This window comes from Cucurbita moschata, unplaced genomic scaffold (assembly GCF_002738365.1).
Source record: "Cucurbita moschata cultivar Rifu unplaced genomic scaffold, Cmos_1.0 Cmo_Scf00018, whole genome shotgun sequence".
In the NCBI taxonomy this organism is placed as follows: Eukaryota; Viridiplantae; Streptophyta; class Magnoliopsida; order Cucurbitales; family Cucurbitaceae; genus Cucurbita; species Cucurbita moschata.
Genome location: NW_019268534.1, coordinates 1,106,205 through 1,117,142, shown reverse-complemented (window position 1 = coordinate 1,117,142; position 10,938 = coordinate 1,106,205). Strand labels below are relative to the sequence as shown.

Sequence of the window (10,938 nt, the reverse complement as noted above, 5' to 3'; positions counted from 1 at the left end):
GAAAAAAAAAAAAAAAAAAAAGTCAAAATCTAACCCTAGAAGGGTATTTGGGTCATTTTAACGTCCTTACATAAGTTTCAATTTTTCTTATTATATAGTTATCAAATATGTGATACGAAAAAAAAAAAAAACGAACAATCAATGAGCGTTGCCCAAATTATTCACTTTATTCTGCTGTATATTTTTTTATTTGTTGTTCGTGAATAATTCAAGAACAAAGCGAATGACTAAAAGATCCATTTGTGAATCAACTCGTCATTATTTGCAGGAAAGTTAAATAGGTAAATTCCATCATCTTTAGCTATCCATAAACAAGTTCCTTGAGTTCCGTTTCTGCACCTATTACGGAGCCATGCGTTCTTCGACTCAGGCCAAAAGGTTTCAAAAGCGACATACGCATCCGGCCTCTCTAATCTGCACCAAAAGAGGGTTGTTCCCCAAAAGTTTACCTTAAAGTTCCATTGGAAATCATCTCCACGATTAGGCAAATGGTGAATCCCCAAATCATCGTCTTTGGACTGGCAATGCACTGTCAGCGGAAGAGTGCTTAGACCATTAGCAACATGAACGTAATACCTTGAAGGTTTCGGTTGATATATAATTCCCGGAACCTGAGCCCCAACAAAAGCCACCATGCCCAACAACAAAACAACCACGTTCTTAATCATTTTCATATATATATTTTTTTTTTGTTCATCTATGTATTGATATTATGTGAATATAAATATACATCACAAACATAAATTAAGGAAATGCATGTAACGTTTTAAGAAAATGAATTAGAAATTTCATGATATTAATTAGATACAAATTTATTATTTGATTTATAGTAATGTTCAAAACTTACCTAAGTTACCAATAAAAACATCAATATTTAAATAGAAAATACAGACAATCGTTCGGTATAGGGTAAACAAGTTTGCATCATACACTATGATATGTTCTTATCCATTTTGAATTTTTTTTGGGATGATTTTGAATCAACGGACGTACAGTCGGAGAAATGAAATGTAAGATAAGCCTGTTATGTATCTCATGATTTTAAAACGTGAACCAAATGCTTCTACTATTCCAATGAGCCGTTTATCGAATCATTGCAATTGATGTTCGAGCCTGAAGAGAAGGAAGAGATCGTGAAGTGGGTTTTTATGATCCGATAAAGAATCAAACCTATTTAAACGTTTCTGCTATTCTATATTTCCTTGAAAAGGGTGGCACACTCCTTATCTTTTTCGAACCAAATTTGAGATAAATATTAAAAAAAAAAAAAATTTAAGAAAATAAATTATGTAACTAATTTTGGGTATGCAAGATAATTTCATGGTAATAATTTTCATCATAAGTTAGAATTTATTTTTTCAATATCAATATTTCAATATCATATTACATTACAATAAGTACAAGTCCATTTTGTCTGGGCGTATCTCATGGGGTTACATATCTTTAATCTTTAGCTTATGATTTTAAAATGTATGATTTTAAAATGTGAACCAAACGTGTATCTCATGATTTTAAAACGTGAACCAAATGCCTCTTTTAGGGGGATGTTTCACATCTCGATGTATTTGATACAATTTGTGACAGCCCAAGCCCACCTATTGTCTGTTATTGGTGTCTAACACACTTTTAAGAAATGATTCATTCTCATCTCTAACCAATGTGGGATCTCACGTAAAGAAACTAAGATGAAAAGTTTCTTATTTACTTCGGTACCAACATTAAACTCATTTACACATGGATGTGGATTTAGCTAAAAATGAATACTCAAATTAAATTATATCAAATGATATTTAAACAATTAAATAAATTTATACGACGAATAAAAAATTATTATGATAATTATCCCAATTATAAATGATTAAATAACTGTTATAATATAAGATTAAAACTATAAATATTATACTCAGCATCAATGCTATGGTATTTTATTTTAGCTATATATATTATACATTTATTTTTCTAAAATCTAAAAATATCATCTTTTATTTAAAATGTGGAAAATAAACTTAATCCTTTCAAGTGTTAGATGGTAAGAAAATCATTTTTATAAAAATATACCATAAACAATAAAATAAGTAACTTTTTTAGTTTTTTAAAACATTTTAATCTAATTTCTTTTCATTTGGTACACTATAATTTTTAATTTTCAATTTAAAATATATTAAAAAATGTCGAGTCAATCGCATTTGTCATTTTTACCTATATCTACAAATGAATTAAAATTTGGAAAACTTAAATTAGTTATGTTTGTAAAATAAATAAATAAAAAAAAAAAAAGACAATCAACAAGGGTTACCCAACTTATTCTTTTCATTCACCTTCAACCTTGGTATACATTTTCATTTTCATTTGTTGATGAGTGTGAATAACTCAAGAACAAAATAAATTAATAAAGGTTGTTTATCACATATTGATCCAAGTATGAACCAATTCATCCGTATTAGCTGAATTGTGTCTCAAGTAAATTCCATCATCTTTAAACTTCCAGGTACAAGTTCCTACATCTCCATCTTGGCATCTATTACGAAGCCATCTGTGGTGTATTTCTGTCCAAAAGCATTCGAAAGAGATGTATGCATTCTGCTTTTCCACTCTGCACCAAAAGAGGGTTGATTGCCAAACATTAATCTTAAAACTAAAATGGTAATCATCTCCCCGATGAGGCAAATTATGAACTCCCAAATCATTATCCTTTGACTTGCAGTGCACCGTTATACCAAGGACTTGTAGATCGTTAACCAAATGAATGTTATAACTGGAAATTCGCGGAGGCTCTACATTGATCTTCTCAGACTCAACTTCAAGCTGAGCCCCGACCAAACCTACCATCACCAGAAACAATGCAGCCACATTCCTTATCATTTCTGGACCAAATTTTTGTTGGGTCTGCCTATTAAGGTTGGACATGAGGTAAATATATAGACAAAAAAAATTAAAGAAAATTAATTATCTAACTAATTTTGCTTATGCAACCTAAGTTCATGGCAATACTCCATTAATTCCGTGCCTAAGATAGAAAGGATAGTTATTCGAAGATTAAAAATAGGTTATCGGAACAAAATTAATATCTTCCTAATCTTGTGTTAGATAGTTTCCTCATAATAATACGTTGAGATTTATTAACTTTTCAATATCAATATTTTAAAATAAAAAATAGAAAAAAAGAAAATATAGAATCTCATATATAATATTTTGTTACGACTTAAATATATGAATAATACTAGACAAGTTTCTTGAAAAATGATTTTTTTACCAAATATTCTGCAAGTATTCTTCAAGTGGTTTCTCGGGTGGTATTCAGGTTTGGCATATGTCTACTCTAATCGAGATTTTGAGATGATTCTGAACCATAATTCGGCGGAAAAACTTTGGGACACCCTTGGGGTAATGCACAAGGTTCCGTATCTAACCGAGTAGCTCTAGAACATGTGTACAAGCTCGTAATGAGTGACGTGAGTTAACAACAACTTTCATTAATTTTCAAAACATACCTAAATGAGCAACAAAAACATCTATATTTCGAAACAGAAAATGGAAAATACAGACAATCAGTTTGTATAATACAAAATTTTAGGCCATTTGGTGACACCACTATTTGTTCTATTTCCAAATGCCTCTACTTTAAAACGCCCACACACTTATAAAGAAATGATTCATTCTCCTCTCTAACCGATGTGAGATCTCAAGAATAAAAACTAAAATGAAAAGTTGATAGAAACTTATTTACTTGTGTACAACATTAAACTTTCGTTTGATAGGCGTGGATTTAGCTAAAAGTGAGTACTCTAATTAAATTATATCACAAAATTTATACACCGAGAAAAAGTTATGATAATTATGTCGTGACACAAGGCTAGAATTCTAGCTCTTCCACCTAAGCTGGGAAAGGCCAAAGGCAAAACATAAATTGGTAAACCTCTTAACCCTAAAATTAAATTGGTAATCCTCTTAACCCTAAAATTAAATTGGTAATCCTCTCCCTTCTATAAATGATGAATTTCTAAATCATGGTCGTTGCTCGACTTGCAGTGCACCGTCATATCGGGGATACTTAAATCGTTAATCAAATGAATGTAATACTTAGAAATTAGCGGTTGTATATTGATCTTCTCACCGACCAAACCCACCATCATGAGCAACAGTGCAGAGGTAGTACTCCTTTAAAAATAGGATCTAAAAAATTAATATCTTCCTAATTTAATTTTGTTCCTAATTTTATGCTAAATAGTTTCAAATTCATGGATATTTTTAATTGTTAATAGATAATTCAACTAACTCAATGAATTAATTAAATTCTGTAAACATATTGAGCTTGTGAGTAGAACTTATGGTCTTGATGAAGTAATGACGAAATATTGGTCTGGATGAAGTAACTCCTAATAAACTTTGTTATAATATAAGATTAAAGCTATAAATATTATATTATAATATTGAAACAATGTTATTATAAGTGAAAGATAATAATACATTATTTTATCCAACAAAACTCTATTTTTTTTATTTAACTTCAAATACATAATTATTTTTCGTAGTTGATAATGGATAATTCAACCAAATGAACTAAAAACTTGTCATCAGGTAAAGATCCACTTGTGAACTAATTCATCAATTCTAGCCCATCTATTCCATTTATGTAAAGATAGATCCTTCTTTTCCATTTATGCACCTTTCACAGAGCCATCTGTTCTTCTTCGACTTAGGCAACACAGGCACCAAGCTTCTCCAGTTCTATTTGTATTCATCTCCTCGATTACTTAAATTGTGAATTCCCAAAACATCATCTTTAGACTGTCTGTTATTTTTCTATCTTCTTTTTCATTCAATGTCTTAATATTGCGAGATCGAACAATATCTAAGATGATAATTGATAACTTGGATAATAAAATAATATAGTTAAAATAAATGTTTAATTGGTAATATAAACATCATTTTTTAAAAGAAAAAAAAAACATAACAAGGATTTATTATTAAACTATTGACCTTACCTTCCAAGTGTGATTGTATGAAATTTTTGTAATATATTTTAGTCAATAGTTTTTTTTTTTTTTTTTTTAAATTTTAGAATACGCCTTTTTATAAGTTACTAAATATTTTTTTTTTAAAATTTGGTAACAAATTTGTCATTATTATCATTATTATGAAATGTCTTTAATTATTGAACAAACTATTACATTTTTTTAATAAAAATTATATTCAAAATTGAAGAATATCCATTAAAAAAAATTATATTTATAATTTTTTTTTTTGAAACTCTTAAAAGAATAAATGAAAATTTTCGATTAAGATCAAAATAGGTGACAGAAACCTCGTCAGAAAACAAAACTCGTAAAAAACAACAAAGTTTAAACTAAAAATATTAAAAAATGTTGCTTATCAATAAATTAAAATTTGGAAACTATTTTTGTTTTTAATTTTAAATTTTGACCGAAATAAACTTGATTGAGTTAATAAAAAAAAAACAAAAAAAAAAAACAAGCAACAAGTGTTACCCAACTTTCTCTTTATTCAACTCCAAGGTCCGGTATATTTTTCATTTGTTCATGAATAACTCAAGAACAAAATGAATTAATAATAAAGGTTCTTTATCTCGTAATGATCCAAGTATGAACCAATTCTTCAGTGTTGGCTGCATTGTTTCTCAAGTAAATTCCATCGTCTTTAACCTTCCAGATACAAGTTCCCACATTTCCATCTTTGCATCTATCACGAAGCCATCTGTGGCGCATTTCTGTCCAAAAGCATTCAAAAGAGACGTATGCATTTTGCTTTTCCACTCTGCACCAAAAGAGAGTTGTTTCCCAAACATTAACCTTAAAACCAAAATGGTAATCATCTCCCCGATGAGGCATGTAATGAACTCCCAAATCATCATCCCTCGACTTGCAGTGCACCATTATACCAAAGACTTTCAAATCATTAACCAAATGAATGGTATAACGGGTAATTTGAGGCTCTAACTTGATCTTCTCAAACTCAACCTCGAGCTGAGCCCCGACCAAACTTACCGTCATGAGAAACAATGCAGCCACATTCCTTATCATTCCCGGACCAAATTTTTGTTGGGGCTGTCTATTAATGTTGGACATGAGGTAAATATATAGACGACAAAAAAAAAAAAAATCTAACTAATTTTGGAGCAGTACTCCATTAATTACGTGCCTAAAATGGAAAAATATCGTTATTTAGAAGACTACAAATAGATTCCATATGGTAAAAAGATCTAAAAAAATTAATGGGTTCCTAATTTTGTGCAAGATAGTTTAAATTCGTAGACATTTCACTTATTTTTTTATTAATTAACAAATTTTAGATAAAAAAAATTTAAATTATCGCATACAAGTTCCTTTTGCTAGTTTCTGCACTTTTCACGAGCCATCTATTTTTCTTGGACTGCCATCTATTTTTCTTGGACTGCCATCTATTTTTCTTGGACTTAGGTCAAGCTATCAGAAGAGACATAGGCACCCGACTTCTTCCATCCCATCTGCACCAAAATAGGGTTGTTCCCCAATGGTTTTCCTTACAGTTTCATTTGTATTCATCTCTACGATTAGTCAAATTGTGAATTCCTAAATCGTCATCTTTGGACTGACAATGCACCACCAACGCGAGGTTGCTTAGCCCATTAACAACATGAACATTATACGTTATAGGTACCGGTGGAGGTACTTGAGCCCTAGCAAAAACGAGAAATTAAGGAATGTTTTGGTTTTAAGAAAATTAATCAACTATCTAATTTTGCATTATGAAAATTAATTAATGATAATATTGCATTAGATATAGAAAATATTTCATTAATTTTCAATACAACTTAACTTACCTAAGTTACAACAAAAATATCAATATTTGGAAAGAGATAAAAAATACAAACAACTATTAATAGAATATATATGGTAAAAACTAGTAATCAAATTAAATTATATTTCACTAATTTCACTAATTAAATTATATCAAAATATAATTATTTAAATCATATTTACATATTTAAATAAATTTATATAATGAAAAAGAAATAGTATCAAAAGATTATTACGACTAATTAACTTTGTTATAAAACTATAAATACTATATTATAATGTTTGAAAAAATGCTATTATAAGTGAACCCATGTAAGAATGGTCCTCTAATGGTAAGCATTATTTAAAATTTTTGTTATTAATGTTCAATTTTAGAGGAAAAAAAAACTTAATTTATCAAATATATTTAAAAAAAAAAAAAACATTCAACCCGTAACTTATTCTTTATTCAACTTTTAAATGTTGGTGTACCTTTCATTTGTTCATGAGAACAAAATGAATTAATAATAAAAGTTCTTTATCTTGTAAAGGTCCATTTATGAACCAATTCATCAGTATTAGCTGCATTGTTTCTCAAGTAAACTCCATCATCTTTAAACTTCCAGATACAAGTTCCTACATTCCCATCTCGACATCTATCACGAAGCCATGTGCTCCTCTTCTCAGGCCAAAAGCATTGAAAAGAGACGTGTGCATCCGGCCTATCCACATCACACCAAAAGAGGGTTGTTCTCCAAAAGTTAACCCTAAAGTTAAATTGGTAATTATCTCCTCGATTAAGCAAATGATGAACTCCCAAATCATCGTCCTTCGACTGGCAGTGCACCATCATACCAAGGATGCTTAGATCGTTAACGAAATGAATGTAATACCTGGAAAGTGGCGGCTTTATATTGATCTTCTCAAACTCAACCTCGAGGTGAGCCCCGACCAAACTCACCGTCACTAGCAACAATGCAGCCACAATCCTTATCATTTTCTAAACCAAATTTTTGTTGGGTCTATCTATTAACGTTGGATCTGAGGTAAATATATAGACAAAAAAAATAATAATTAAAGAGATAAATTTAAGAAAATTAATTATCTATCTAATTTTAGGTTATGCAAGATAATTTCATGGTAATACTTCTTTAATTATTGTGTCTAAGATAGAAAAAGATCCTTATTTCAAAAATTAATTGGATTACATATGGTAAAAAGGTCTAAAAAAATTTAATAACTTCCTAATTCGTTTCATCCCAATAATAGGTTGAGATTCATTAACTTTTCAACATAGAAATTTCAAATCAATATTTCAAGATAAAATATAAAAAATATAGAAAATTATTAATATATAATCTCTTAGACAATATCTTTTTTATTAGGACTCGAATATATGAATTAGATTTTCGATATAAACAAATACATTATTATATAATTAAAAAACAAAAAAACAATCCATTGGTATTCAAGATTAAGCAAATTGTGAGTCCCCAAATCATTGTCCTTCGATTGGTAATGCACAATTAACCCGATGTTGCTTAGCCCATTAACAACATGAACGTTATAAGTTGTAGTAATTAACCCGACATTGCTTAGCCCATTAACAACATGAACGTTATAAGTTGTAGGTATAAGTAGAGGTAACGTAACTCTTGTAACAAGTCGAACTTGAGCAAAAGTCACATTGATGAGCAACAAAATAATCACGTTTCTAATCATTTTCTTAAACATTTTTTTTGGTTTATCAATCTATTAATATTATGTGAATATAAATATACATCACAAACGAGAAATTATGGAAGAAAATTAATGAACTATCTAATTTGGTGTTATTAAATTTAATTTAATAATAATATTGCAATAATTAGGTACAGATTTATTATTTGATTCATATTAACCCAATAAAAATTTAATAATTCTAAATACCAAATAGAAATATGGTAAAAAAGAGTACTCAAATTAAACTATATCAAAATATAATTAACCATATTTAAATAATTAATTAAATTTATAGAATGAAAAAGAAATAATATTAAAAGATTATTACCATAATTATAACCATTATAAATTATTAAATATTTTATAGTTTCACAAAACTTTATAAAATGTTTTCATCCTAACTTATATAAATTATAATTATAACATTCATTATAGCTATATTAAAAATGTTTTCAATTCAGGGTAATATTCCATTAATTATGTGTGTATGATGGAAAAAGATAGTTATTTCGAAAATTAAAAATTCATTATAATCATAATAATACGTTTGAGATTTATTAACTTTTCAATATAAATATTTTAGATTTATTAACTTTTCAATATAAATATTTTAATCTAGAGAATATATGAATAATACTGGACAAGCTTCTTGAGAGATGATTTTTTTTTACCAAATATTCTGCAAGTGGCTTCTGATGGTATTCAGGTTTGACATATGACGGAAGAACGTTGGGGCACCCTTGGAGTAATGCACCAAGTTCTGTAGCTAACCGAGTAGCTCCAGAAGCATGTGTACAAGCTTGTAATGAGCAACATGAGTTACAACAAATTTCATTAATTTTCAAAATTAAAATTTACCTAAATTAGCAACAAAAACATCAATATTTCGTAATAGAACATAAAAAATACAAACAATCAATTAGTATAATACAAAATATATTAAAAAAAAATGTCAAAAGTCAACCTATAAATGTATTTGATCATTTTTACATGCGTCTACAAATGAATTAAAATTTGGCAATTTTTTTTGGAAGAAAAAAACTTAAATTAGTTATGAAATATATTTGTATGAAAAAAAAAACAAACAATCGACTACGGTAACTCAACTTATTTTCTTTATTAAACTTCCAAATCATATGTTCGTAAATAACTCAGAACGAAATGAGTTAATAATAAAGGTTCAACTAGAGAGACCCAACTTATTTTCTTTATTAAACTTCCAAATCACATAAATAACTCAAGAACAAAATGAATTAATAATAAAGGTTCGATTTTTTATCTCGTAATGATCCATTTATGAATCAATTCTTCGGTATTAGCTGCATTGAATCTCAAGTAAATTCCATCATCTTTAATCCTCCAGATACAACTTCCTACATCTCCATCTTTGCACCTATCACGTAGCCATGAGCTCTTCCTCTCCGGCCAAAAGCATTGGAAAGAGATATATGCATTTGGCTTTTCCACTGTGCACCAAAACAGAGTTGTTTTCCAAAAATTAATCTTAAAGTGAAATTGGAAATCCTCTCCCTTATGTAAATGATGAAATCCTAAATCATCGTCGCCCGACTTGCAGTGCACCGTCATATCGGGGCTGCTTAGATCGTTAATCAAATGAACATAATACTTGGAAATTAGCGGTCGTATATTGATCTTCTTAGACTGAACCTCAGGCTGAGCCCCAACCAAACCCACCGTCACAAGCAACAATGCAGCCACATACCTAATCATTTTCGAACCAAATTTTTGTTGAATTGTTGGGTCTATCTTTTAACGTTGGATATGAGGTAAATATATAGACAATTTTGTTTTAAAAGAAAATAAATTATCTAACTAACTTTGCGTTATGCAAGATAATTTCATGGTAATACTCCTTTAATTACGGCCTAAGATAGAAAAAAATTGTTATTTCTGAACATTAAATATAGGTTATCTAAAAAAAATTAACATCTTCCTAATTTTGTGGAAGATACTTTCAACATATAAGTTCAATTTATTTTTTCAATATCAATATTTCAATATACTAATTTTCTAGTTTTAATTTAAAAATGATATTACAATACAAATACAAATCCGGCCGTTTTTAGAGAGAGGTTTTCATGATTTTAACCAAATGCCTCTTTGATACAATTTGTAACAGCTCAAGTCCACCACTACTGGATATTATCGATTTTGACTGGATATTATCGGTTTTGACTGGATATTATCGGTTTTGACCAGTTAGACAGCCCAAGTCCACCACTAGTGGATATTATCAGTTTTGACCAGTTGGCCGTTTTGACCCGTTACGTTGTCAGTCTCAAAGTTTTATAACGCGTTTACGAGGATCCAATTCAAAATTTTACTTGGAAAGAATTGGAACGCACTTATAAGAAATGATTCGAAATTATTCACTCTCTCTAACTGATGTGTGATCTCACGTAAAGAAACTAAGATGAAA

At 29.1% G+C, this 10,938-nt stretch overlaps 5 protein-coding genes across 5 annotated transcripts in view; all 5 read right to left on the bottom strand.

Moving 5' to 3' along the window:
* LOC111456308 (S-protein homolog 1-like) overlaps window positions 1-635 on the bottom strand; it is a 1,492-nt gene extending 857 nt beyond the window's left edge. The window contains exon 1 of the mRNA XM_023098137.1: window positions 450-635. Within this exon, the coding sequence (XP_022953905.1) occupies window positions 450-635 (186 nt within the window). The remainder of the gene's footprint in view (window positions 1-449) is intronic.
* Window positions 636-2,403: 1,768 nt separating this feature from the next.
* LOC111456307 (S-protein homolog 74-like) lies at window positions 2,404-2,862 on the bottom strand. Its single transcript, XM_023098136.1, has one exon. The coding sequence runs from the start codon at window positions 2,860-2,862 to the stop codon at window positions 2,404-2,406; it is 459 nt and encodes a 152-aa protein (XP_022953904.1).
* Window positions 2,863-5,582: 2,720 nt separating this feature from the next.
* Window positions 5,583-6,041, bottom strand: LOC111456306 (S-protein homolog 1-like). The gene has a single exon (XM_023098135.1). The coding sequence runs from the start codon at window positions 6,039-6,041 to the stop codon at window positions 5,583-5,585; it is 459 nt and encodes a 152-aa protein (XP_022953903.1).
* Window positions 6,042-7,314: 1,273 nt separating this feature from the next.
* On the bottom strand, window positions 7,315-7,773 carry LOC111456305 (S-protein homolog 6-like). Its single transcript, XM_023098134.1, has one exon. The coding sequence runs from the start codon at window positions 7,771-7,773 to the stop codon at window positions 7,315-7,317; it is 459 nt and encodes a 152-aa protein (XP_022953902.1).
* Window positions 7,774-9,773: 2,000 nt separating this feature from the next.
* Window positions 9,774-10,229, bottom strand: LOC111456304 (S-protein homolog 5-like). The gene has a single exon (XM_023098133.1). It carries the CDS (start codon window positions 10,227-10,229, stop codon window positions 9,774-9,776), a length of 456 nt encoding a protein of 151 aa, XP_022953901.1.
* Window positions 10,230-10,938: the final 709 nt, after the last annotated feature.